At 39.2% G+C, this 27,920-nt stretch overlaps 3 protein-coding genes and 2 long non-coding RNA genes across 5 annotated transcripts in view; 2 read left to right on the top strand and 3 right to left on the bottom strand.

The window, feature by feature from the left end:
• Positions 1 to 1,105: 1,105 nt before the first annotated feature.
• Positions 1,106 to 1,620, top strand: LOC125573894. Its single transcript, XR_007314252.1, has 2 exons — positions 1,106 to 1,243; positions 1,344 to 1,620. It is a non-coding gene; the product is annotated as an uncharacterized LOC125573894 (long non-coding RNA).
• Positions 1,621 to 2,702: 1,082 nt separating this feature from the next.
• On the bottom strand, positions 2,703 to 9,703 carry LOC116610912 (uromodulin). Its single transcript, XM_048734404.1, has 3 exons — positions 9,034 to 9,703; positions 6,693 to 6,801; positions 2,703 to 3,365 (listed from the first exon to the last, which is right to left on the bottom strand). Exons 1-3 carry the CDS (start codon positions 9,352 to 9,354, stop codon positions 2,998 to 3,000), a joined length of 798 nt encoding a protein of 265 aa, XP_048590361.1. The 5' UTR covers positions 9,355 to 9,703; the 3' UTR covers positions 2,703 to 2,997.
• On the bottom strand, positions 4,431 to 5,243 carry LOC125573700. Its single transcript, XR_007314184.1, has 2 exons — positions 5,113 to 5,243; positions 4,431 to 4,927 (listed from the first exon to the last, which is right to left on the bottom strand). It is a non-coding gene; the product is annotated as an uncharacterized LOC125573700 (long non-coding RNA).
• A 920-nt stretch (positions 9,704 to 10,623) lies between the features above and the next one.
• On the bottom strand, positions 10,624 to 20,465 carry LOC5503235 (cholinesterase). Its single transcript, XM_001624283.3, has 8 exons — positions 19,418 to 20,465; positions 17,757 to 17,936; positions 16,803 to 16,963; positions 15,299 to 15,400; positions 14,521 to 14,783; positions 13,860 to 14,029; positions 12,915 to 13,111; positions 10,624 to 12,096 (listed from the first exon to the last, which is right to left on the bottom strand). Exons 1-8 carry the CDS (start codon positions 20,035 to 20,037, stop codon positions 11,624 to 11,626), a joined length of 2,166 nt encoding a protein of 721 aa, XP_001624333.3. The 5' UTR covers positions 20,038 to 20,465; the 3' UTR covers positions 10,624 to 11,623.
• A 2,919-nt stretch (positions 20,466 to 23,384) lies between these two features.
• Positions 23,385 to 27,920, top strand: part of LOC5503234 (cholinesterase 1) — a 28,489-nt gene continuing 23,953 nt past the window's right edge. Inside the window, exons 1-4 of the mRNA XM_032371581.2 lie at positions 23,385 to 23,681; positions 23,757 to 24,394; positions 25,704 to 25,883; positions 26,854 to 27,011. Of these exons, the coding sequence (XP_032227472.2) occupies positions 23,796 to 24,394; positions 25,704 to 25,883; positions 26,854 to 27,011 (937 nt within the window). The 5' untranslated portion in view covers positions 23,385 to 23,681; positions 23,757 to 23,795. The remainder of the gene's footprint in view (positions 23,682 to 23,756; positions 24,395 to 25,703; positions 25,884 to 26,853; positions 27,012 to 27,920) is intronic.

Below are 27,920 nucleotides of genomic sequence, written 5' to 3'. Positions count from 1 at the left end.
TTAATTCTCATGTCTTCCAGTCTTTAGCATTCATCTTGGCCCTCAGGTAGTTCCTGGTTCATAAAAGAGTGAAAACAATTATTTATTATTTCTTTTAAAACAATCTTTTTTATCAAGCCATTTATAATCTAACTAATTTTCCATAACTATTTGAAAAAAAAAATAAACACATGAGATGCAAGATGCAGACAATAACAACAATACATATTGAAAATAGGGTTTTTTTTATCCTCGGTAAGGAAAATTTCTCTTGTAAGTTGAAAAAGTTGCTGTATCTTCTAAGGATATGTATCTTCTTAGGACTAAGAGCACAGGATATAAAGACAAGAACGGTCTTCTTTTGCAGTATTTGACAAATGCAACACGATATTGGTTAGCTTTTATGAAATATCTCAACACAATCAATCTGCAATGAAGAAGTCCTATTAAAGACGAATTCCAGTTTTTGTTGTATTGTATTTTATTCAACACAATCAAGAATATATATAAAACGAAGAATGTCAAAACAAAACCTGTTATGCTCAAATAATTTGATTATTAAGTTAAGTACTCGCATTCTCAAAGCATACAAAAAGGGCAACAAAAAGCCTAATAACTGTCATATCCTCAATAGACAATACAAATCGTCGTCCGAAACTCACCTTGCATTGTTTTTTTGTATTTTTGGTCGCTTTCTTGTGGTTGTGTTCGCTTTTTAATGTGAAATGTTATTTGCTTAAATTTACTAGCTAAAACCAGATAAATATTGGCGTGAATGAATGTTAGTAGATCTCCTCTAGTTGACTTTATCCTTAAGTCACAAAATTTGAGGCAGAATAAATAAATAATCATCGCATAATCGACAAGAACTTTTTCCCTTGCGCCGTGCTTGTATTTTGTCGCCATTTCGGGGCCGAGTGGGGCCTGGGAGTCGCGCGGCTGACTTACTGGCTGGCTGGCTGGCGAGTGACACCACAGGGTACCCGCGCGATGACCACAAAAACCAAGTCGCATACCTATACCATATTTCTATGCCTATAGGGATGCGCGCGCGGCCTGCGGCCGCGCTTGGCTCCGCTAAAAATGTGCGCGCTGCATTCTGGTAGTTGAGGTACGTTTCTATGGTAATGCGCACGCAAACTTATAGCTGGAATGGCCTATTCCCGTTCGGTACGCATAAACTAACAGCAGAAAGTTGGATCTGTCTTCGAGAACATGATACGCGAGGTATCATTTCGGTCTAGTGTAACTCTGAGATAACAAGGTTAGGTATTAAGAAAGCGAGTGCGAAAATGATCGAAATGCTTAACTTAAATTTAAATACTTAAATAAATTAACCAATTCTAGTTTGCTCTAAAGTCTAGGTGGTGGCGACAGGTCTAGAAACGTCGCAGATTGCCAGGGACCTGCAAGGATCGAATTACTGGCAAGGCGCTACATTTGAAAGCACACTAGCGCAGAAAGCATGTAGTGTATTGTCATATCGTAGAGTAGTAGCCATGTAAACATTATATAAGTCACGGCAGTCGAAGGGTAAACAAAATTGAAACACTCACTTAGGAAGATCGCCCCTAAACTAAAAAAAAACTTCAAAGTAAGGACACAGACATGAGGACACAAACATTGAAATCGAACTCTCGTGCGAGCATGTTTTTGGGGAGGTGGCTAAACAAAAAAACATTTTCATTTTCATAATACTTATTCCGTCTCTTATGATTACGCGAGAAATCGAAGGGGCACCATGGGAATTTCGAGCTGTTATTGGATAAAAGAACGAAGCACGCGCAATGTTTTGTGTGATGAGTGGCTAGACGAAAAGACATGCGCATTCAACGAAACTGTTTGATCCCGTTCAAACATCTGTACGTGTTGTGAAAGCCAATTGAATGACATGTTTTGTGGGTGGCTAAACTTAAAAACATTTCACAAACATGTTTGAATGTTTAGCCAGGCCTTAAGATATAAGACATAGGACATAGACATATTTAAGTCATCGATTTTCAGATTTTCGCTCTTCAGTTTAATTTTTAATATTTCTTTTTGAGAGAGAACAAATTGTTAGACCACAGTAAGCCATATGAATATTGGAAAAGCACTTACATCTGATACATACCTCCTAGTATACACCTATTTCACAAAAGGTTCTCACTGCAAATGGCAAATGGTAAATGGCTTAAGGATATAAGACATAGGACATAGACATATTTAAGTCATCGATTTTAAGATTTTCGCTCTTCTAGTTTAATTTTTAATATTTATTTTTGAGAGAGAACAAATTGTTAGACCACAGTAAGCCATATGAATATTGGAAAAGCACTAACATCTGATACATACCTTCTAGTATACACCTATTTCACAAAATAATACACCAAAAACTGGAAATCGACTCTGCCAAATTTTCGTCTTTAATAAGACTTCTTCAGGGCAGACTGAAGAAAGTGAATCGTTACAAGCTTATTTACATCGGAATAGTGGCGCGAGACGCAAAAACATTACAACTGACAAAAACGCGCATTTTCTAGAATAGCGCGCGCTATGGATAAAAAGAATTTACACATCTCTACGTGGGTTCCTACTACAAAAAAAGTCATCACTATTATGACCCCGCGGGTAGATAGACTTAAGCCGATAAGCCCACTGGCCTTCCCTTTCCCTAAGCTGAGCCTCAGAGTTACACTTATCTATAAGTTGTACCATAACATTATTAAGACCTAAATGATTGTCGCAATGAAAATGTTGATAGATAAGGTCATCCTTAACTCTTTCACTAACCGGTAAACTAGGGTGTTTATTTAACCTACTTTTATGATTATTAAACGCTTCCTAAAACTATTGATAGTAGACCCTACTACGTTACGATACCTTATATCCATCTTATATCGTTTATATTTTTAAAGAGCTACTGGAATGCATTATTATCCTACGAAGTCCAATGAAATCTCTCTGCGTTACTAGAAAATGATCTATGATCTACCAAATATCCTATAGGCTATCCGCTTAGAAAGACTGTAGTGCCGCTTAACCTGCGCCACAGTAGCGGATATAACAGTTCACTGGATGCAACTGGTACACTATGAATTCATTACAGTGCGTCGCCTTAACGCTTCCTGGCCATAGATCGCATCTATTGTTACCCTGTATACTATATCTCCGTGTTACTCTGATATCTCCACGCTTCGGCTGGCTGTCAGTCAAGAAGATCTGGAAGTCGGTATTGCATTTTGTTTTTGGGCAGTAATCAAGCATGTGGATACCGGCAGCGCCAACGAAGCGATACCATTGGTTTCTGGTTATTATTGCGCTGCTGTCACAGTATTTTCCAACTTGGGAAGCCTGTGTATGTCGGTTTGCTTCTGAAAGGTTCCGGTACGTTAAGCATTCAACCGCTGAAAGAGAAAGTTGCCTTATGTAAAATTGTCCGCAGTGCCATTATAGACGAACATGACAATGTTTTATTAGGTGCGCTAGTAAGCTACAAGCGTTGTAGCGGTTTCAGTTCTTCAGCTCATAGACACTACGAAAATGGCCCTCTTCAAAAGCAGACTGTTATGCGAAGCTAGAGTTTATATCTACACCTCTACTCAAATAAAGGGTTAACTGTGAAAGACAGATGTGATATCAAACAGAGAGTCATATCATCGCTGTCACGCCTGTAGGCTGGAGGGCTCGGACCCCAACCCTGCCTATTATATATATATATATATATATATATATATATATATATATATATATATATATATATATATATACACTGTTAGTTTCAGCGAGTAGTTTTAACTCCAAAAGGGGAGTAAAAAACCGAGGTACAAAATGACTCCCTTTTTGGAGTAATTTTTTACTCCCTTTTTTCTACTCTCTCAAGGGAGTAGATTTTACCCCTGTAGGGGAATAACTAAAGGGAGTGATTTACTAGGTTGCTTGCTATTACTCCATTAAAGGAGTATAATTTACCCTCACAATGGAGTTATTTTTTACTCCTTTTTTTCCTACTCTCTCAGGGGAGTAGATTTTACCCACTTTAGAGGGTAGCTAAGTGTAGTAATTTACTAGGTTGCTTGTAGTTACTCCATTAAAAGAGTACAATTCACCCTCAAAATGGGAGTCAATTTTTACTCCCTATTTTGTTATTTCCCCCTACTAATTGGGTAACTAAAGGGATGATTTCAACCCCCTCCCCCCTGTTTTTACAAAATGGCCGTTTAAACTCCACCTACTTCAGGGGTTAATACTGGAGAAAGTAGAGTAATTTAGAAACACCAAGGAAAAGACGTTATTATGAATTTGACAAATCATTTAATTAAACAATTCAGTTTAAAAAATAACAAAAAAATAAGTTGAAAAAATGTTTGAAAAATAATAGTCATTTAACATAAGGTATCCAGGACAAAATTACTAACAAGTGTCCCAACATAACAAAGCTGAAACAAACATAACATAATATTATTTTTCTATAACAACTTTAACAGCTTTTGAACAATACCCTTTTTGGCGTCATTACGGTTTTCCAAAAGAACTGCCTCCTCCTCCATCTTTGTATATTCAGATAAGAAGCTAGAAGCCAAATGCCTCTATATGCACCATTTAAATTTGAACCTGGTACGCTAGCTTGAAAAGATAACTAAGTTCTTCATATGCAGGGTTTACTATGATCAGAATATACGGACAAAAACCAACTACAGTAACATTAGATATTCAAAATAAATATCTGGACAAATTTTAGGTGCAAGACTGATTACTAGGTTTTTACTAAGCTAAGTTATTCAATTTTGTGCTTCAAGTAACAGTTTATAAAGCATAGGCGCTTTAGATGTAAGTACAGTGATTAGTGAATAACTTAAGTTTTTATTCGTTTCTTGCGATTTACGCATTGATACATTCCTTATACCTCGAACTTCTTTCTTTTCTGGCTTTCAACTCGAGCACATTTTACTAACTCTATCATAATGTCCTGCGAAGATAATAAGAGAAACACATAAGAAGGTAGTATTGCTTTGGAAGATAACAAAGAATCAGAAAACATATCAGTCTAGTTCGAGAAATCCGCTCACGAACGATGATTTGATCCTGAAGTTGGTAGCAAAAATCACATTTAGTATTGAACCTATCACATTATAAAGCCCATTACACACTAACCTTTAACTTCAATCCATGTTCTGCCATCAAATCCTCAAAAAAGGTGGATTACGCGTAGAAAAGACGGGAATAAACGGGCTATCTGTTTGGAGGTTATGATAATGGCTTCCGTTCGACCGTTATGATTTTGCGCCTTGAGCCCAAGCCCCTCTCGGCCACTAAAGCAAGGGAACCCGGTACATTTTGGTACCGGGGCCCTGGTGAGCCGTCTTCTATCTGCAAAGCGGGACTTCTTTTTTTATAATCTCAAGTAGCATTTCTATTAGAAACAATATACATTATTTTATAATGTTCAAATCGGATCTAAGAATTTTATACAATTATCACCCTACCTATCTCTCTTTTAAATGCAGTACTAATTATTCTGAGCGAATTTTGAAAGTACACCACATAAAACTTATGTTCGAGTCCAAGCCTGTCTTTGATTACATTTCTTATTGTTGTAGTATAGCTGACAATATATGCAAGTACGGCGAGGCCTGTTCTTGTATTGAAAATGTTCTTTTAGGATTTCCTGAGAATTTCCTAAGAGTTCCTAAATTGTAGAACTTCAAATCTTCTTCCTAAGATTTTCTTATCCAAATTATTTCAATTTTCTGGTCTACTGCTTATACTAGGAAATCCTAGGAATTTTTAGGAAGTTTAATCATAATTTGTTGTTTTGATCGAACTTAGGAAATCTTAGGAAACTCCTAGGCACAGGGTAGAGTTTTTGTCTCAATACCAATAAATACGATAAATTATTATTTTTATCTTTTGTCTTATATAATAAAGACTATCGTTTTCCTTCTTAAATTCAGCTAATTCAGAGTAAAAAAACAACTCCCTTTATTTTATATATTTGGAGTGGTTTGTTACTGCTCTAAAAAGATACAGCTGGAGTAAAAACTACTCTTTCAACACGAGATGGCTGGAGTAGTTTTTACTCTTCAAAACCTACCCCCTAAAAGGAGTACTTTTTTACTCCATTTCTTGACCATCTGGAGTAAAAATAACTCTTTTTACTTCAGATAGTTGGAGTAGCTTTCACTCTGCTAAAATTACTCCCAGAAAAGAGTACTTTTTACTCCATTATTTGACCAACAAGAGTGAAAATTACTCTTTTTCTAATAAACATTCGATACTAATTCTCAGCAGAGTAAAACTTACTCCGTTAAGGGAGTAAACAAAAAAGTTACTCCTCAGTGGAGTAGTTTTTTACTCCAATAAAGGAGTTCAAATTACTCCTTTAAAAGTACTCCATCGCAAAGAGTAGTTTTTTCTCTCTGAGTGGAGTAAAAATAACTCCCTGAAACTAACAGTGTATATATATATATATATGTATGTATGTATATATATTAGAATTAAAAAAAAGAGATCAGAAAGGTTCTTGACTGCCCTGCCAAGATGAGTTGAACTTGAAAATATCCTTCACGTGGAAACGCATTTTTTTTTTACAGGTTATCTTTTGGACGTTTAATGGAGGGCATCACCTTCCTTTCCTCCACAGCACTCCATCATCCCAAAACCACCCTACGGGCTTGTCAATCATTATATTTTGTACAAAAGATTGAAAGTGTTAGTCGTATATAACAACTTACGTGTTTCACAACGACTCCCTGTGAACTCTGGTAGGCAGGTGCAGCCATAATCCGTGTCCGTCGCAAAGCAAGTGCCATTGTTTTGGCACTCAATGTCGTTGCATGGAGACTGTAGAGGGGAAAAAGCGGAGACAGGATGAGCATAACGAAACGAGGATAAAAGTCTAAGATTCTTTTACCGAGTTTTATCTACAGAGTTCAAGTGATTGTCGAGCAAAATAAATAAGTTAATGACCTTCCTTGTATTCTAATAAAGCGAATCAGCACGCACAAAATTTTAACATTTCAAATTATATCATCTATTCATAGACAATTTTATCCCCTCAAAGTAATACAAAACAAATAATTATAATTTAAAGAGAGAATAAGCATGCGAGGCCAAAATTTACGGAATCGGGCGCCTTCTCTCAAACAAAACTCTCTGCACAGCGTTGACCGTGAATAACGCTAAATAAGTAACAAAAGTGGGACATATTTGAAATACAAGAATCAAGCTCGATATTTGAATTCGTGCCCTTTCAGATGAGCGACCTCACTTGTGTACTACAAGGGCCTCTTTCCTTCCCTGATTTTGAAATGTCGTCCCCGGTATCTAATACAAATATGTACAGTATCCTAGGAGGCTATATTTATTATCAGAAACAGGAGCTTTAAACATGTTACTGAGCAAGTACCGAAAATTTAAATTAAAAAGTGAAAAATACCTGATTGATTAATGAAAAATACCTGATTACTTAAATTGCAGATTTAAGTTGTTGATGTTTAAAAAAACTTTCATAAACTAGGCTGAGATCTGAGTATTTGGTAAGAATTCGATGGATCTTGAATATTTTTCGCTATAACCAAAAAACAGTGTGCTCATAAAAGTTGCAGACACATTTCTTTAATCGAAAGGATTGTCATTGTTATCCCAAGCGTCAACACAGCTGTCAATGCACAGAAAGTTTTGATTTTGGCCTGCTAGATAGCCCCCTGTAGTTGAAAATAATAATGCGTGACAAAGAGGCGACTGCTTGGAGTCTAAGCCTGTAGCAGAAAAATGAATGAAAATAAAAGAAAACATTGTATGTGAGTCGCAGCGGTAAATGAAATAATCTAGGATCAAACTTATTGTCGCGTTTATGTGAAGTCTGAGTAAACAACTTTCGCGTGAAAAAAAAATAGAGGCTCGTTTACTAAAGGTGATTTTTTTTTAGTTTCATATGTTTATTTTATGTACCGATGTTGTTACCATGCTCGTCAGAGCTACAAACATTTTTTTCTAACAGAAGAGTCACGAGAGAGTGATGACGAGAGAGAAATTTGAAGGAATAAGAAATGTTTGTTTATATCCACACATTTGGTCTGCCCGGTTCTTGAGATACTCACTTCACTTACTGATTGTTCATCAAGGTAACGGAGTCTGAAAGAGCTTAACCCTGAAACATCTAAGCATGTGGACTTATGTAAGACTGTGTTTCGCAACGACTTTCCGTAAAAATAAAAAGATTGCAACATTACCCAAAAGATTGTATGCTCCGCCTCCAATAAAATGACATTAACACTCCCCGTTCGCTTTCAACTGTGGCCCTGTTCTAATCCTCAAAGCGATAAAAGCTAGGATTGCAAATTTTGCTTTGGTGACGTGATTATGTTTTCTCCTTTCATTACTGTTTCGATGATTACAACTTGAAAATTATTTATTTTATTTCATTTTATGCCATCCAGCTGAGATGCTACCTTGTCTTCTTATCTTTTGCACATGTCGATATGTGTTTTGCTTTCCTCCTGTATTGTAATAGATAAAGCCTATTTTTCGCACTCACGCAAAGGTAAACACCAACGATTAAAAAGGAAAGTTTTCATTTAACATTAAAGACATAGCTTTATCATATATTTAATGTACAGTGAAAGTCCCAAAACCTACAATCTGTATCTCACAATTTGTGAGAGTGCCACAACTGCTGAGGTTGGGACCATGGCAAGCACATATAAAATCTCACAAATGTACTTTTAATTATATACTGGTTAATTCAGTACAGAGACACCTTAAACCAACAACATTGCGGTCTCAAATACATTTTTTGGCACTGCCCTGCCTGAGTTGTTTTAGAGCTTTGGCAATTTCTCAGACAATAAAAACAATGTTCACACCTGCCAAAAAATATTACCAGACTTCCAAAACTGCCAAAAAAATGATCACAGACTTCCAAATCTACAGCGCAGATAAGAATTTTATTTATTTTTTTACCTTAAAATATAGAAGTTTACAGCGCAAAACGTTTGTACATTGACCTCAAAGAAATTTGTTAAATAGTACGAAGTACTATTCACTTACGGTATATACTAATTCAAAATTTACCTCAACGCTGAAATAGTCGAAGTTTATGTCTTGGATGAGTTTCGTAAGAATCCCGTCCTTGAGTAACTGACATAACTTCCCATCTTTCTTTTCTCCCAAACTTTCTTTTTCAAAATTGATAGAGCGGCATTCTGTATTTCGTGTACACAAATGTGCACAAGTAAAGAGACCTGTGACGAAGGTTTCCTCCAGAAGATAATCCGATTGGATTTCTTGCTTCTTGTTTTCTTGTATAGAGTAAAAGCGTTTAGTTATGAAGTCCCCAAGTAGAAATTGCATATTGGCAAGCAAAACCAAAAATCTGAAGCGAGATTTTGCCATCTTCACATAACCATCTGCTTTTGTGTATCTGTAAATACGAACTTCATTTAACAAATGCAAGCGCTACATTGCTCAATGCTTTGTATCTTTATCTTTAGTCTCCCTGCCGGGTCGGCCAATCTGTATGATTGACAGTACAATTGTAAACATCTAGCTGGCATAATTCATCGAATCATCTACGGTCGGGTTTAAAGTAATTATAGATACTTTGAATAAAAGGTTCGTCTTGTCATCTTCACCGCTAGAGGTAGTAGTTATAATGACCGCTGTTTGTTCACTCAGTGCAAAACACGATTTAGTTTGATGAATGGCCAAGGCAGAAAACAAAGATTGTAACTGCATCTTTAAATCACCTTCTAAAACCCAATTTAATATTTTCGTGGATAAGGACAGTACAGCTTTAGTCTTTTCGCCTAAAGCGGGGGAGATGCTTACTGTCTTATGACTAGGACACACAATAATAAGATAGATGTTTTGTGCCATTTCCGTTCTAATTTTTTATTATAACTGTTTGCATCTTGATTGTCTCCCAAAAGCCCGTGTTCCCAGAGCCCGTGACACTTTGAGCCAGCGGCGGACGGCTTCAAAGATCGCGAGTCCCTGGGGAGAGGATGTTGCCCAATCCCTCAAGCCCGGAGCAAACGGTAAAGAATATTTCACGGGAGCACTTCGCTCACTGCCTCGCGAGCAAAGAAACTCAGTGTACGGACGTCGATCTAGACTTGCACCAAGTCGCCTCATTTGATTTTCTCTAATAGGAGCGTGGGTATTTTCCTCAGTAATCAGTAAAAAAATCAGGCGCACAAAAAGGACGATGTAAAGTGAGCTTGGTATCGAGTAACGACCCCTGATTTCGACACCGGTAATCCAGGTTGTTTTGCCTGACCCCCCGGCTACCTTTTATATGGCTTTGCTCATAAAATGGATACCCATAAAGCAATGCGGGTACTGATGCGCTATTCATTAGTGGGTATTTCAGTTGCTCAATTTTTTTCTTGCGTTTGGAGCCTGCATTGTGTATGTGTTTTATTTTGGACAAGTTCTCCCTCTAAAGTATCTAATGGTCCGACCTTATCTCAATCCGCTCCAAACACTTCAACTCCATCCTAAAGGCTTAATTATACTTTTCGATTACACAATAATGAAGAAATAGCTATATATGTCGAAATGGTAGTGTTCAAAAAAGTTATATACGGTTTCAAAATCTGGACAAAATTATGTCATTAGTATGGTAAACAATTATTCTCGCTACATTCTAAGACTAGACCGTCGGAGTCTATAACGAAAATGTTATAGTATTTTTTATTAGATTTAAAAATTCAGTAGATCTTATCTCTATGCCAAATCGTCAGATCCTGACACTAAAATTAATTTAATAAAAAGCGATTTAAATCAATTATGTCAAATCAAAACTGTCATAGTAGAGTAACTTATTTCCAATTGAACTTGACAATTTGACGCGCGCTACCATGGCCACCTGGACAGTTTGAAAAAATTGAGCAACATTGGCCAGAGAAACGTGCTATATGGTTGATAAGGACACGAAGAAATCCTTATAGTAATGATTTTTTTGTCAATCAAAATTGCCCCTCTCGCATGGTAATTGGCCAACATTCTGAACATTGACTAGGTGGCCACGGTAGCGCGCGTCGAATTGTAAAAGCCATGTGCTTGCTTAAAATATATGTGACCCCTAATCGGGAGAAGCCTCGTCAATGTCCGTGAACCACGACACCCGCAGCCAAGTCCCAGGCGTTCTTGCCAAGATTTTAGTTCGGACTTCCTGTGCTTAGTGAGACATCACAGGAACCCATCTCTGCTGGTGAGCTCGTCTCAAGCTCCACGCTGCCTCATGGTTCATCTCCGACCACAGGGATCTCGATAAGTATATCTGGGACGAGACTGCGACATCCGTACAAATAGCTTCAGCATTGCTTCCAAGAATTGTCTTTATCTTCGTTTTCAAGCTGGCCCCTTGACTTGGATTCGCAATTGTGATGTTGATCCGTGAATCTCTAATTTGTGATCTTGATCCACCATGAATCCACCGTGATGCTGATCTCAATAGATCGTCGTTTTGATCCATCAATTTCTGATTGCGATCTTGCCCACGTTCTGGATCTGATTCCGCCAAAAAATAGTGGGATGATCAAGTCATCCTTAAAACCACACACTCGTTCTCGCTACACTACAATTTCTCACCTGCAGACTTATCTATGCTCTGATCCTTACATAATCCTTGCCCGACTATCATTTTTCTGAAGCTTTTTCAAAGCATGTCCGAGTCCATGTACTTATCAGGATAATCAGCGGCACTACTCCCCCTATAATAAGACGCATCACGCTCATCGTACGATGGGTAATCCGGCGACTTGGCATACAACGGGGTACTCTTTTCAACTTCAGGGTACTTGAACTGTATTTTCTCGTTATCGTGATAACCGTTGCCAGGGTAATCGGGGGAGGTCCTGTTGTCAGGGTAACGAGGGGAGCTCTTTTCCCTTGCGTTGTCATTGTATGCAGCATAGCTCCGGTCTTCGTACTTGGGAGGGCTGACTCGCTCGTCACTGTATAGCGGCTTGGTAGATTTATTTGGGGAGTATGGCGCTGGGGGAGGAGCTCGGGAGTATTTATCGCTAGCCCTCAGTCCCCCTCGCATTATCATGATGACAAGGACAATGAGGACGATGAGAAGAATGCCGAAAAGAACGGAGATCACAATCAGCGCGATTAAGACGGGGTCTGGGGATGCAAAGTTAAATTAGTAGGTGCATCATGACAAGCAGAAATAAAACTGGGATGTAGTGGGGGCTTGCAGGTGCCACGCACCCCCTCCACCCCCCCCCCTTCCTCCCCCAGCCCCATCTCACCAAATCTGGCGTTGTGCCAATGGTGGTCGGAGTGGGTGGAGCGGGAGAGGGGTGGGGGGAAGGGGAGGTGAATGTGTGGAAAGGGGAGGGGTCCGACAGTGCCCATAAATTCATGCTCAAATAAATACCAAAAATAGACACTAGCACGCAAACACAAACAAGGATCTAGATTCTATACACTAAAAATTCCAGGGTTTGTATCAATTTTCCACAAATTGCACATCTTCGTGAGTTAATTAGATAAGCATTCTCTGTTGTAAGATCATGGAAAACAATCTGCCCTAAATGTCGCTCCTTCAGGCTGAATTGCTGTTAGATTAGTCTCTGTGTTTTTATATTTTATCGATAAGTGTTCAAGTATCCGAAGTGTAGGGGCAGGCCTCGCCGGGACCTCGTGTCCGTTCGCCTTCCCCTCTCTGCACTTATTCTTGTATATTTTTTATGTATTTTGTTGTATATCTTTATATATAATTGTGGAGGAAGCCTCTAAATAAATGAATGAATGAATAAATAAAATTTCTGTGACTGCGCCTAGAGAGCTTGAGCTTTCTTTTGATTACCACTATTTTGATTTATCTCAGAGTTAAAATTCATTCTCTCGACAAACATATGTGACTTTTCTAGGGCCTCCCTCCCCTCCCTAAGCAATCGGAAGACAAATCCAGGGGCGATCCTGGCCTCGTGAATTACCCATAGATTTCTCTGGCTCTGGAGGCCTGGGCTTTTCCTTTTCTTTCACTCCGTTCGCCGGTAGAAACTCATTCCAGAAATGCATCTCCTCTGACCGTAGCCGAGTATTTGGACTAGGGAAGTCCTGCAGAGCCAGATAGTTCCCTGATCGATGCGTATAAATAGGCCAGACTTGCTGTCCTTTTTGATTAGGGTCCCTGTACGAACAAAATGTTAAAACTGATGTGATTACATCCTACTTTTGGTCGGAATCACGAGGGTTAATATTCGATCTCTAGAAAGTGAATCTACAGAGGGCAAACTTGCTGTCCTGTTTGGTTAGGGTCTATCTACGAGAAAAATATCAACACAAGTGTGATGGAGATTCCTTTGTCGGAATAACGAGGGTAAATGTGTCCTTGAACGAAGAAAGCAATGGTTGATATAATGAGTTAGGATTAAAGAGACAAAGTCCTTAATCTAAAAGTATTTGAAACAAAAAGGGATTAGAAAATGGAAGAAAAAGAAAACGAAATCCATGATATCTCCTCGTGTGTTGATGGTTGGGATATTTGAATCTACTCGTTTAGATAATAAGAGCTCTGGCACTTTCCCGAAGTCCAAGACTGCTGCTCATATCGAGTATGTAAAGAATAAATGAATGGATTTTTTTTTCATAAGCGCCGCGCACCGTTCTAGCAATAGGGTGATTTAGATCCACGACGCCGGCAAGAAGACGCGCACGTTCGATTGCGCGCGCACGCTTTTCTTGCCGGCGTCATGTGCTGTTCAGGACGGCATTTCATGCTTTTTCACGTCCTCTTTAGGACGGGACGCCGGCAAAAATTAGCGTGCGCGCGCAATCGAACGTGCGCGAGGCGGTGTCCTCTTGCCGGCGTCGTGTATCTAAATCACCCTAATTACGATTACAGTCTTTCGCATCCTTTATCGGCCTGAACATCTTACCCAGTTTTAACGAAGTTTATCCAAAAGTCCATAAAACTTTTCGTCTGTCCTGAGATGATTGACGTGACGTTGGGGTTAGGGAACAGATAGCGCAATTCCTCCCCGTGGGGGACCCCCCACCATGAAGGGTAAGTCTTGCCAGAGACGTCCTTGTCTTGCCTAACTTCCGTCTAGTGCAAAAAAGGAATAAATGTTAAGGGTGTTGGAGCTGATCCTGTTACTTAGGTTGTTTGGCGGTTGTTTGGCGGCGCGCGTCTGATCATAGGTCAACATCGGAAAAAAAAGTACAACAAAGTACAACAAAAAGTGAGAGAAAAAGGCATACACATTTTGCCATTTGTGGTAATAGGGGACTTGCACTAAGACATCAAGTTGACTACAGTTACAGTACATATTTTTGCCAACCCCGCCCTCCCAAAGTACAGAGGGCCTCTATTTTAGATGTTTAAATTTTCAAAACATCTTCCCAGAGCTGCTGCTGCTGCTTGAAAATAATATTGGGATCACAAATTTGGGTCTACTATGAAAAAACACCCCACCGCACATACTAGGAGACCCGCTTTTTATGCTCCGTGGCCGGATATCTGGTCCACTTAAGCTATGGAAAATCAGAGAACGCAATTTTAATGGTTTGTGGTTCTGGAAATCTCGACAACTATACCTGGTAGAAGTACACACGCATTCCTTGGCCAACAAAACCGTTAGCCGTCTGAATGGCCGGCGCTCTGTACACTGCGTCCGTTAACATGTCCAGGTACTGCTTCCTGGTGTCGTTGTTATTAAGGTTTGTCCAATCAGTGTACTGGAATACCACCATGTTCGGGAGCTTGCTGTCTTGGCGGCGAAGCCAGATCTTCTGGTGTACGGTCTCAACGAAGACGGTTCGGTTCATCGCTTTACTAATGTCTATGCCGGTATTCATTCCTAATAGTGAGATCAAAAGTATTTTTATTGGAGTGGTTACATTGCTGGTTTACTGATTATTAATGGGTCGTCTGCCAGCCATCATTTTATCTTCTTAGCAAAATACCAAGTGCGAGAAAGCATCCATTTCCATTGGCTGATTTGTGGAAGCAATTGTGTTATTTATTATTCTATCCAAATTTGTGGATTATTAAGGAGGAAGGCGACGGCTAGGACGCGACAGAAAAAGTGCTTTAGGATCTTGCCCTCGATTTTCTTATAGTATAATATTACTAGAGTAGAATCATACTTCCAAAGAGAACACAAAAAGGTAGTTGTGTTTATAAGCCTTCGCATTCTCGATTCACCGCGTAAAACGTGCTGTCCTCACGTCGAGGTCTGTTGATAAACAACGGATGAAGTATACAAGACAGAGCGCATTTTCACGATTTTAAATTCCCTATTGTTTTCTACCGTCGTCCTTGAAACCTCCCTATCGTCACGCCTAACGGAGGACAATTGCCTGTTATACTCACCGGGGACATCACTGAGGAAAGCAGTTCCGTCACTGCTAGCCACACCCATCAGAATATTGGTCTTGTTGAAGCGACCGTCCTCCACCAGCTTGGCAGGAACATCTAATAATGAGCAAGAAAAGGTTTAAAGGGGCAGTGTCATATGGCAATTAACTTTGCAATAGCTCTCGGACACAATGAAAAATTCTAATATTGACTTATGAGCCTTCTGTACATGTGGAAGACTTAAATTCAAAGGAAATGACCACAAACTGTAACTGAACTGACTCCAGACATGTACAGTACCATGACGCTGCCGCTTTAAGGCTGATTTAGACAGAACGATTTAGTCGTATGCGACTTGCCCGCGACACCTCTACAACTCGAGTCGTAGAATAGAAATCGGCAAGAATCACAAGAACACCGTTACTCGAAGAAATGCCAATCAAGAGTCAGGTTGTATGGTTCTTTTGAAAAGGTAAGAGGCACAAATTATTATTTATAGATGTTTTGGGACTTTTCGGGACTTTATGCTGATAAGGCTGCAAACATACAAGAAGACATTTAGCTAGTTGAGAAGTTGACTAATGCTATGACTTTCAATAGCATAGAGTGCCGTTCTTCAAAACACGGTCTGGATGGGGGGGTCTGCATGTCGGTAAGCAGTTGGAATTTCCATAATTTGTCGGTAGTCGAAAAGAATTATCGGTCTTTATCGGTAGTCGTTGAATCTAAGCTAATATTCGCTCTTTTACCAGATTTCATGATTAAAATTAAACGTTATTTAAGGTTGATGGATAATAAATTAATTATGGATTAAAAATTGACTGAAAAGTTGTGCAACAGGAAATACATGTGCAGATTCTGACATTGCCGAATTTAAGTAGATAAGAGTAAAAAAATACCGGAAATAGTAAAATGTCGGCGAATATTTTTTTGTCGCTGGTCACTAGTTTTTTTCATGTTTTGTCGGTAGTCTACTTTTTAAGCCGTTTGTCGCTAGTCGGTTAACCCCAACCAGGCCCTGTCAAAATGATGCATCATATGCCTGCTAGCCGGCTCTCTGGAGTTAAGGGTTACTCTTGAGTTGGAGCCGTGCTCTGTTGTGTCAACCTTACCGCTATTTCAATATGTGTAATAGTGGTAGAAGCCTTATAAGTAAATAAATAAATAAATAAATAAATAAATAAATAAATAAATAAATAAATAAATAAATAAATAAATAAATAAATAAATAAATAAATAAATAAATAAATAAATAAATAAATAAATAAATAAATAAATAAATAAATAAATAAATAAATAAATAAATAAATAAATAAATAAATAAATAAATAAATAAATAAATAAATAAATAAATAAATAAATAAATAAAGCAGGATAGATGCATCATGGTAAGCTTACCTATTGCCCCTATACCAGAAGTATTATATTCTCCATGTGAGTGAAAAAATACACCAGAGATCTGGTGCTAATTAGAGGAAGAAAGAGAATGGGTTCGAGTGAACACGGTAATTGTACTGACCTCTGATCAATCTCCCATCAATCACCGGGGCCCACTGGGGCAGGAATGTACTGGGAATTGTTTGTGCCTGCGCAGAAACTATCTCCGCGATAGACTTTCGTTTGAGACAGTTGACGAAGTCGGGGCTGGGGAAGGGGCAACGCAACAACGCGCCATAGTACCTGAAGACACGATTTGCATTTAAGACAAATATTTCCGGTACGGTAATACGAGCAACAAAATTATCCAGCTTTAAAGCGTCAGAAGTGTGTATAAGAGTATCCCCCGATTAAGCACCTCGCCCTGGACAATAAATAATTAAATAGCGCCCGGCGCTTATTCGAGCAATTAGGGGACCAACGCTACGAATCTACTTACAAAGGTTCAAAAAGTATATTGAACGCCTCTGTAAAACAGAGTAGACCTTCGCAGACCATCTATCTTTTCTGCGCCTTTTCTGTAGTCTTCTAGTTATACTAATTCAGGGCTCTTTTAGGGGGTGGGGCACTGAGGGCACGTACCAGCAATATTTTCAAACATTATAAGGAAGGGACAAGTAGGGGCGTGGCTGTGCCCAAGATCTTTTCTTTATGTTTCTGTATTATGCACTCACCCCCCCCCCCCCCCCAATAGTTCAAGGCCTGCTACCATATTTAGAAAATTTAGGCAAAAATTGTCGTTTTTGACAAACGCGGTCACTTCCATATAAGGAAACTAACATATTCCTTATTTGGAAAAACTGCATGATTCTTGTCATTTTTAAGGTTGCCGTACCGCAGGTGCTTCGTAAACTTTTTGAATTGTAATCAGAAGAGAAAAATAGTGACTGTGACCATCCTTGGAAGTATCTGAAAAAAAAACTAAGATTCCTTGGTACCAGTCCCTTAAAACGACAACGTTTTCTTCATATGCGGGACTGCAATAGGGAAGGAATATTTCTACAATCACTATAAAAACGTATTGAGAAAGACTTACTCCGCTCTGTTTCTCGCCTCGTCTTGTGTCAAATACGAAAACAGGCCATCAGCAACACCACTCATTAATATGACTTGATGATAGAGGTCAGCGGCCTGATTTGACAGCGTCACCATGGAAACAAGGCGTGCACCCGCTGACCAGCCGGCAATCGTAACGTTGTATGGATTTCCACCGAAACTGAAAGTAACGATGCAAAATAAATATATCATATATATCAAGGCCCAGTTCTTTTTTATTTTAATTTCGATGTTTTGTCTAATGCCACTTCAGGGAACTAGAGATCGTCGACATGAAGGGAGCTCTATACGTCATATGTTACCATAGCAATTCTTACTAGCGTCTAGTAGTCTAAACCAAGATATTTTCAAGCATTAGTGTAAACTTTTAAATATTTTCAGGAAAATCAATATTTATCTAAGGTTTTTAACCAATAATATCTTGTTAATTAAACCTGCGAGCGAAATAGTTAATTAAACTTGTCAGTCATATCGTATCGTTTAGTCATAAATATGATTTATGTATTATTTAGAGTTCCCGACGCAAAAACCTGTAAACGATGCAAATACAAACATAATACATTTGCATTTTTGCACTACTACGGGTTAAAAAGGCATTTTTTCGCGATTATGCAATGCTTATACCAAGCAAGTAACCATCGTATCGATGAAAACGATGTTAAGAATTATTTTGATTCGGAATTTTGCACAAAAAGGAAACTAACTCACATACATTCAAGCTTTTCCGAAAACATCCAAGCGTGGCAACCTTTCTAACTAAATAATTAGCCAAAAAGCGGTCGACAAGTTTTCTCCTTATATACATTTATAAGCATCATAATATATTCAAACTAGTCTATCTTTTCTTAATTAGTCATGACACTTTCCGACATTGTCTAAAAAATATCAGACTTTTTTGGCAAATAAAATGTATGGGCGTTCTTCAGAGTCAGAAATTTGGCTTCCACTTCACAAAGATTAACATCTGTCGTTAAACCGTATCTATCGGTTTCTAAAATGTAATCTCTCCCTGTGCGTTCCACTATCTGAAATAAAAACCTTTTAATCCCAGGATCGCGTTTGGAATGAAAACGAATCTCGGGCTAATGTGTTGTTTTTGCGCTAAAGCGGCATAAACGATAAATGATAAAAGGTTTGATAATATTTTTTTTCTAGAAATATCAACATTTCTTTAGAAGGCAAAAATCTAGAACAGATCACAACAAGATTGGCGCAATTGCTTTTTCGCATTTCTACCACTTTGCGGTTTTTAATGACATCCTTTAATCCCGAGCTATGGTATTTAGAGCAAATTTTTCCGGCAGGATATGGCTTGAAAACGACATTTTACATGTCTAGAACAAGTCCTCTCGAATAAAGTTTTAGTAGTTCGAAACCTGTCGACACCTTTAATTGACTCCACACTCGCGAACGCTATGAAATTCCCAAATCTCTTGATTATTTTATTAACTAGTTCAAAGTGATTATTCACACATAAAGCTAAACAGTCTTAAAATGCCTTTGTGTTTTTATAAAAGGTTTAATCATGCTTAACCGTGTTTTTGAAAAAAAAAACCTCAATAACCAATATTACGCTTGATTGACCTGCGAAAGAAGAGTGAATTTAACTTTAGAAAGAAAAACGATTAGTAATGCACTAACCTCTCGATATTATTCTGAACCCATCTCAAAGCTTCGATAACATCAAGCATTCCAAGATTTCCATTAAGACCATCTTCTCCGGTGCTCAAAAAGCCTAGGGCTCCAAGTCTAAAGTTAATGGAAACGACAACAATTTCGCCTTCGGTGGCTAGAAGTGACGCGTCTGATTGCCTTGCACTTGTTCCCATAATAAAAGCACCTCCGTGTACCCAAACCATAACAGGGTACGAAGCGCTCTCATTTCTAAACTCGGTTGTGTTAGGCACAAATACGTTCAAGTTGAGGCAATACTCGCTGATAGAATCACTGTCAAGGTAGTGCGGAGCGGAGTTCATGGCTTGAGGGCACGATTTGCCATATGTTTTGGTTTGACGTGTATCGTTGTGCCATGATGTTGGGGGCTCAGGCGGGTCGAATCTACTCGCATTTGCATAAGGAATCCCTAAAAACTGGACAACCTCCTTGTTTGTCTGAAGCAGGACGTTTTTTCCTTCGACTGGTCCGTATGTAGTATTTATAACGCCAGGTTCTATCACACTCATACCATTGCATGCGATAATACACAAACTAGCCACAAAGAAGAGGTAGAGAAAGTATACAATTTTCATAGGACTCTTCATTTTTCGCTTGTGTAAATATTACTGCTTTCAATAATAAACGCCAGTTATGAATCCAAAATCACTTCTTTTCGGCAGTTCTTTGCCTTTTTCTCGGGTTTAAGGTGGCTAAACTTCGCTGGAAATACTTGACAGTTGTTTTGTCTCGATGCGGCTTGATCTGCGGCGCCAAAACAATAGATCACGCTCTAGGAGGTATGGGCTTCCCTAACTACGTCTCGAGAAGACGAGAAGTTATAGACACCAAGCACTTACTTAAAGACGTAAAAAAACGCCGCCAGTTCGTAGCCGAACGTATGTTGTCTGTTAAATCTGCGTTTGAGGACGTAAATTTCGATCCGTGATCGCCTTTGTGCTGTCCTCGATATTTGCGGTATTGTGTAGGCAACAATTTAGACCGTTTGGAAATGTATACAGAAGCCAGGATACAGATAGAGAACGCACCAATGAGATGGTTTATTTATACGTTTACGTCATCTTAATATGCATACGGTACTTTTTGGCGGGCTTTGTTGAGAACACAGGCCATCCAAACAGAGGTAGCCTAGATTATCTATCTAAAAGCTGCGTAGCGGCTACGCAGGCTAGCTTGTCGAATGTGCTTGCAGTAATAAGACCAAGTCTAGCATGCTCGCATCCTTATTTAACCGTGCTTGAATTGTATATTTTGCGTTTCCTGCTAGTTTAGGAGCCATTTATAAAAAAAAAAAAAAAAAAAAAAATAGGTGAAGAGGTCGGCGAAGCACCGTTACTATTTGCAACTAATGGCAAACAGAGAAACTACAAAACGAGCGTAGCCGTGGTTGGGGGTTCTTCCGCACCCCCCAACCCCACCCTCCCCCACCCCCGACTTTAATGTCCGTTCTAATATAGGAACGTTGAGTATAACTGCTAGCTAGAACGAGCTACCTTTGACAAACGACCCCCCTCCCCCCCAAAAGTAAATTCGGGCTCATTGCAAAGGCATTCTCCCCACCAATCCTCTAATATATAAAAATCCAAAGTCCCAGGCGTCTCAATGGGGTTTTAGTGGACGGATGTTAAGAAATGTGACGTCACAGGAGACAATAGCTCGCCCCAGCCTTCATTCTTGCCTCACGGTTCATCTTCGAGCACAGGAAACCCGGTAAGAACGCCTGGTACAAGGCTGGTAAAAAAATTATGACAAAAGATAATTGCTCCATCTCTCAATCGGAGACGTTCGAATGTCCTCTAGTGTTCGCAAGAACCGCTCCCGATAGCCCTCTGATTCGTATGATCCGTGCTTGACGCGCATAACCCCTTTTCTGCAATTCAGCTGCTCCGGTTGAGACTTTGCGGCGAGAGATGGACAGGCTATAAAACGTCAAACAAGGCTCTGATTATTGATATCAAGATTTTTGGTGCCAAGTCCAATTTTAAAAATACAACTCAATCTGATATGATGATAGAAATAATTAAAAAAGAAAGAAAAGAGAGAAAAAATGTATAAGCCTTTAAATCGAACTTGATCGCTTAGGGGATTAGATGAAAAAAATAGACCATACTTCCAGACGTGCGCTGAATCACCGTATGGCAGCATAAATCTTTACGGCTAAGCTGGATGAGATTTCGGCCCCAGCACCGCTATAGCGAACTGTACAATACAAAAGAACCTGAGGCACCCGCGCATTAATGGGGAGGAAATAACCAGGTTCCTAGCCCTGTTTTGTTCGGTTAGGCCTCACACAACTCGCTCTTACGTAACAGGAAAAACATAGAGGTCTATCCGGGCGTCTCCGGTCTCTTGGAAGCCTCCAAGACTGACCTATATCAGTGATGCAATCGTCATGTACGTGTATTGTATGACTTGCTTTGTGCGAAAGATAACGGGAAGGTCTAAATCAATGCCATGACATTAAAGGTGTAACGAAAATGGCCCGTAAACCAGAAAGTTTCGATACCGAGGCGAGGCAGAGCGATCGCGACTCTCTGCTTCAAAAAAATTACCTCCGTAATCATGGCTGTTCATAGGTCTCTTGCAGCCGTTCTGTACTCGCCACGCTAGGGAGGCGCTGGAGCCCCAGTAATTGAGCACCAAAACTGTGGCTCCGCCGCCTAGCGTGACGAGTCCAGTACGGCTGCGAGAGATATAAGCTGTTCATTTGCAGCCCAAATATATGTTTTTCTATTAAGAAAGTTTCTTTTTTTTTTGAGAACCAACACACAAGTAATAAAATAATGAATCTTTAATCAGTTGCGCTCGCTTTTATTCAGTAAGATCTGCACGGGATTATCGTCGTGATATTGTAAAATTAGTGTGGCTCTTCACATGGACACCATATAAATGTTTGACTGATTTTTACGCTGCAAAATGTAATAACTAACGCAAAATGTAATCTTAACGCAAAATGTAATAACTTTTCAACGCAAAATGTAATAATATATTCTGCGGCGTAACATCCCTCTTTATTTGTCGCAGTTTCACAGTAGATCACACGGACTCTCCAATAAAAAAAAATTGTATTTTTAAATGCAAGGTAACACATTTTCCTGTGCAACGTTTATTTGAAATAGGTATGTATATATACATAGCAAAATAGACTGCTTAATAACCCCAACTCGTATCTGTTTGCACGGTAACAGCTGCAAACAGCTGTAAAACGCTAAATGACATTTTAGGGCATTTTAGCCTCAAGTAGACTAGAAGGAGCCAAAGACAGGCGACTCGTATTACAGGGAATTGCGATTGAATTTGCGACTTTTTGTAATTAGATTTCTTCATTGTATGGATGGATTAAAAGGTTTTTATGCAAGCTTTTATTTAAGAGTAAGAGATTTGCAAACAATCGCCAATCATTGTTGACACACTATTGGGGATTATGTCAATAGTTGTATCAAATGCTTCCATTAGAGTTATATAATAAGTATTGAACTCAAGTCTAAAACAAAACTAGAACGATCGAGAGAAAGAAACCTAACTTGGGATAGTTATATGCGTATAGGAAAATGGTTAGGTAGAGAAAGCTTTCTACAATATATAAAGTCACCCGTTGGAGATCGTGCGATAACATGAACATTCTAGTTACGCAATCGAATAAATGTACATATGTATTTCCCCAAGTCCTCTTCAGCTATTGTTTTATTTTTCCATTATATTTGGATATCAATGCGCTCCAATAGGAACTCTTCTCGTCATTCTTTCCAATTTCTCTGTTTCTTTTCTCAATGCCAAAATCATAAAAAAGTACTACTTCTGATACTTGCAAAGGAGCAAATTAATTTTGTCAGAGTATGCTAAACATACATTAATTCAAACTCAGCTATTCACAAACACCTTCGTCATGTTTACGGAAGTCCCCATTCAGATTACAAAGTGGGATGTGAATCTCATTGTCACTATTTTATTTCTAATCTAGCATTATATCGTTTCTTATTCAGGTCTGCTCGCTAGCGGCTTCAACTGGTGATTAAACATAATTGTGTCTCGAAGGCATTCTTATCGGAAATGGAAAACCTAATGACATTGTTTTCTCCTTGTTAAATTCTCCTGTCAGAGACACAGATGAACGAGTCGCGCGACATGTTTTGGCTCAATGCTTCGCTTTCCCAGTGATTTGTAACGTCGATAAGATGACGATATAAATACAGACACCACGGCAAGTAGCGAAGGGAGATAATACACGCAGGCAAGCAGCTTTTTAGCTTTTTGCATTTTCAGTAAATCTCCCTAATGATAATCTGAATTTTTTCTTTGTTCGCAGATTTTCCAGCAAAGATCAAAGCAGGAAGACAATCAAAGGATGATGGTTGGGTCTTACCCGAGTTTGCTCTTGAAAACATTTTCTCTTTTTTCGTTGATTGCTCTTGTGAGGTCAGAATTTCTATTTACTCCAATTTACAAAACAAACTCTGGCCCTGTCCGAGGGAGAAGCGTTCATTTGTCAAGTAACAAAACTGTTCATGAATTCCTTGGAATACCATATGCAAAAGCGGAACGGTTCGCATATCCACAGAAATATAAATGGGAAGAAACTTTAGAAGCGACCCAATTTACAAAACCTTGCCCCCAACTTGTCATACCTTCTAAAGGAGCAAAAACACCCTATGAAACTACAGAGAATTGTCTTAATTTAAATATATTTGTCCCTGTCAAAGAGGGAAAGACATGGAAAGACCCATTGGCTGTAGTAGTGTGGATAGCAGGGTTATTTTACAGTTATGGAAACGCCGTAGAAATGGATGGGAGATTTTTGGCGAGCAATGAAGAAGTTATTGTTGTAACTTTAAATAACCGTTTGGGCGTACTTGGGTATTTGAAATACGGAGATGTGTTTAGGGGGAACTACGGCGTTGCTGATCAAATAATGGCTCTAAAATGGATTCGCGCCAACATTGAAAGGTAGGGAATTAAAATCTGCAAAAATGAATAAATATAAAAATGTCATTTACAGGCGCTAAGCTGTACTCAGCCTTCTTTTTATTGAATGTTATTTTTGATGAAAGACATGGTTTAGGTATTTAGGTATTTACTTGTCTATTTGAAATAATTTGCGGAGTACGTACATCATAAACGGCGCTGTCATTTCTGCTTCGTTTCCCAGACTCGGTAGGGGACCAAGTATTCATATTGCGCCCGGATAAGGCTCTAACATTAGTGCACTATAATAGAATCTGAGCATTTTTTTAATGGCGAAACTCTATTTTATGATAAGATGAACGTCTACGAATAGATTACAATTAAAGAAAACCCATTTGGCGGCGTACCACGTGTTAAAAGGTTAGATGACGTTTTTTTTTCCTTTCAATAACGCTTCCAAACTCATAACAGCTCAGAAAATTATGAAAAAAAAGGTTTAGCCGAAATGATTGATTGGGGGGAACAAAACTGTATTTGACCGTCTTTTTTTTTTCTTTTTTTTTCTTAGGAATTTTCTGATCAATTTAAAAATATTTGAACGAATACGACTATCCTGTGCATTCTGCTCTCCAAGTTTTTGATAACCTAAAAGCAATACTTTACACATCTTAGCATTTAATTAATATCAAATTTAGAAGTCAATCAGCTATGCTCTCGGCCATGCCTAGCTTCAAAAAAGAGCCGAATGAATTTAACAATGTAAATATAACCATACTGCGAAATTGTTTTCGGAGGCAAAGTAGCCGTGATAGATGTAAAGAGACGTGGATTTTGTCTCGTTTAGTCTTTTGAAAATAAATAAATGAGCAGATCCATAGATAACAAGCTGGTATGTTTAAAATGCTGTTTTCTATGTTAATGACGTGCTCATTAAAAAGGAATTGCTCGCCCACACGCTACGTTTCAGCTTTGCGAGAAGGAAGACATCTGGCTTTAGGTCAGATTGACAAATCATCGGCGACACGCAAGTTTAGTTTCTAACGTCGGATTACAGTGTTCGATCGTCGCTTATTGTCTATAAAATCGTTCTTGTGGTGTCCTGAAGGGATATATATAGCCGGGTACCCTGGCCGGAAAACCGGGTTACCGGGTATTTTAGTGACCAGAGTAACGGGTACGGGAATAAGCCAAAAATTAGATATTGCAAGATAAAGCGGCCAGGGAAACTGGACACACACGTACAAAAAAAAACATGTAATAAACTCAATATCATCAAGAAAAAAATACATCCCAACAGTGATTTTCATGTTATTATGCGCAGGCCACGACACTACTATACTTTTTCGTTTAGGTTTGGCGGCGATCCTCGTCACGTGACTTTACTTGGCCAATCAGCAGGAGCCATGAGTGCGGGGCTGCTTCTCACTTCTCCCCAGGCCCTTGGTCTTTTTGACCGCGCTATCCTGCTTAGCGGATCACCGCTGTCTTTAGCGGCCATCGCTGGCGCTGATGAGGCCGAAATGCAAGCAAGGTACTTATTAGTTGGGAGTCTTCACAGTAAAACAGCGGTGAATAACATCAGTGCATGCGCATAAAAGGCCTACCCAATAGTAAGAATCGGGGTAAAAGGTTATCTGAGCCGAGAGCAGGAGCAGAGGGGCCAGAAAGGGTGGGCACACTGCTTTTTCGAATTTATAAATTTTTGTTCTTAGAAAGGAAAAGCATTCTTTTATTTAGGCTTGAGAGGCAAGCTTAGTAAAGCAATACGACACCGGACACATCAGTTTTACTGCATTAAAATTTCTAGTTTATACATAACAAAAACGCCTTTTTTGCTATCGTGCGATATTAGTTAAAGTTATGATATGGCCTCGCTAAGTATTTACAATTGCCAATGAGTTAAAAGTCCTCCTATTTGTTAACTTAAGTGCGAATAATATGAAAGAGGATCTTAAAACATCTGATTGGTTCATATTACGCAAGTTGCGCAAATAAAACACACACGAGAAATGCAAGTACATGCCAAAGAAAATCAAATGGGTGCGTTATCATGCATTTGCGGTCTTTCCGTCCTCGAAGGTCGTAAAGGTTGGCATCCTTAGTCTATTTGTACTTGCGAAAAAGAGAAGCAAGGAAGGCAGCGGAACATAAAAAGCTTTCTTCTCGTGTGAAAATCTGTATCAAGGGCATGCAAGTAGAGAAGGAAGGATGGGAGAAGGATTTTCTTTCTTCTTCGTTTGCGTCACCTTTGCGCAGATTTTCACAAACGTAAGTTCTTACGTCTAAGTTTCAGTCGCCGTCTCTGTTTCCCTCCCTTGTTTCAAACTACGCTAGTGAAAACCCGGCTTCAAGCTAATAGTGAAAACCCGACTTTAAGCTATGCTAGAAAAGGTGGCTTCAAGCTTCGCTAGTGATTAGTGAAAACCCGGCTTCAAGTTCCGCTAGTGAAAACTTGGCTTTAAGATTTTTCCTTTTTTTGTTTTGTTTGCCCAATGTTTCAGACAGATTATCAAGGCGGTTAGATGTGAAAGCAGTCCGGATTTGAAACGATGCCTTGTAGCAAAACCTCTCCACGACATCTTACAAGCCCAGGGAAATATCAGCAACATTCCCATAAAGTCGCCGTTTGCGCCAGTCATAGATGGAGATCTAATACCAGGTAAGACCATAACTAAGACACTCCTTTTAATCTGTACTAATTTCTATGGTAACGTTAGATTTACAAGGACACCACGGAAAAACCTTGCACATGCGCAGAACCAATTTGTAGACCACGAGTCCGGATAATGGTTGTGGGGTTCCTTTGTACTGGAATTATTTTCCGTTAAAAGCTCATTATACGGTAACTGTTCAATTGTATACCATAGCTTTGTTTTGAAATTTTCGCGGCCTTTATATAAATTCAGGGACAAAGACTAGACTTCAGTGACTCTTTACGAAAAAAAACCGCATCAAATTTTAAAGTTGCAGATACATGCTAGGAGAGTTTTGTGTTTTGTGTTGCCCCGTGCAAAATGCGCCAGAATTGCTGGCGAATTCTTGCTCGACTGTCCACAAGACAAAGGAAATGTCAGAAAGTCCATTTTCCCATTTTGGCATTTCCTTTGTCCTAGTATTTGCGTCTAGTATTGCGTTACTTTCCCTCTCAGCAGGGTCTTGTATTGCGTTACTTTCCCTCTCAGTAGAGTCTTGTATTGCGTTACTTTCCCTCTCAGCAGGGTCTTGTGTTGCATTACTTTCCCTCTCAGCAGGGTCTTGTGTTGCGTTACTTTCCCCCTCAGCAGAGTCTAGTATTGCGTTACTTTCCCTCTCAGCAGAGTCTAGTGTTGCGTTACTTTCCCTCTCAGCAGTCTTGTATTGCATTACTTTCCCTCTCAGTAGAGTCTTGTGTTGCGTTACTTTCCCTCTCAGCAGTCTTGTATTGCATTACTTTCCCTCTCAGTAGAGTCTTGTGTTGCGTTACTTTCCCTCTCAGCAGTCTAGTATTGCATTACTTTCCCTATCAGCAGGGTCTTGTATTGCGTTACTTTCCCTCTCAGCAGGGTCTTGTGTTGCGTTACTTTCCCCC

The sequence above is a fragment of the Nematostella vectensis genome, chromosome 11, assembly GCF_932526225.1.
Source record: "Nematostella vectensis chromosome 11, jaNemVect1.1, whole genome shotgun sequence".
Lineage (NCBI taxonomy): Eukaryota > Metazoa > Cnidaria > Anthozoa > Actiniaria > Edwardsiidae > Nematostella > Nematostella vectensis.
This window is presented reverse-complemented; position numbering and strand designations above follow the sequence as displayed.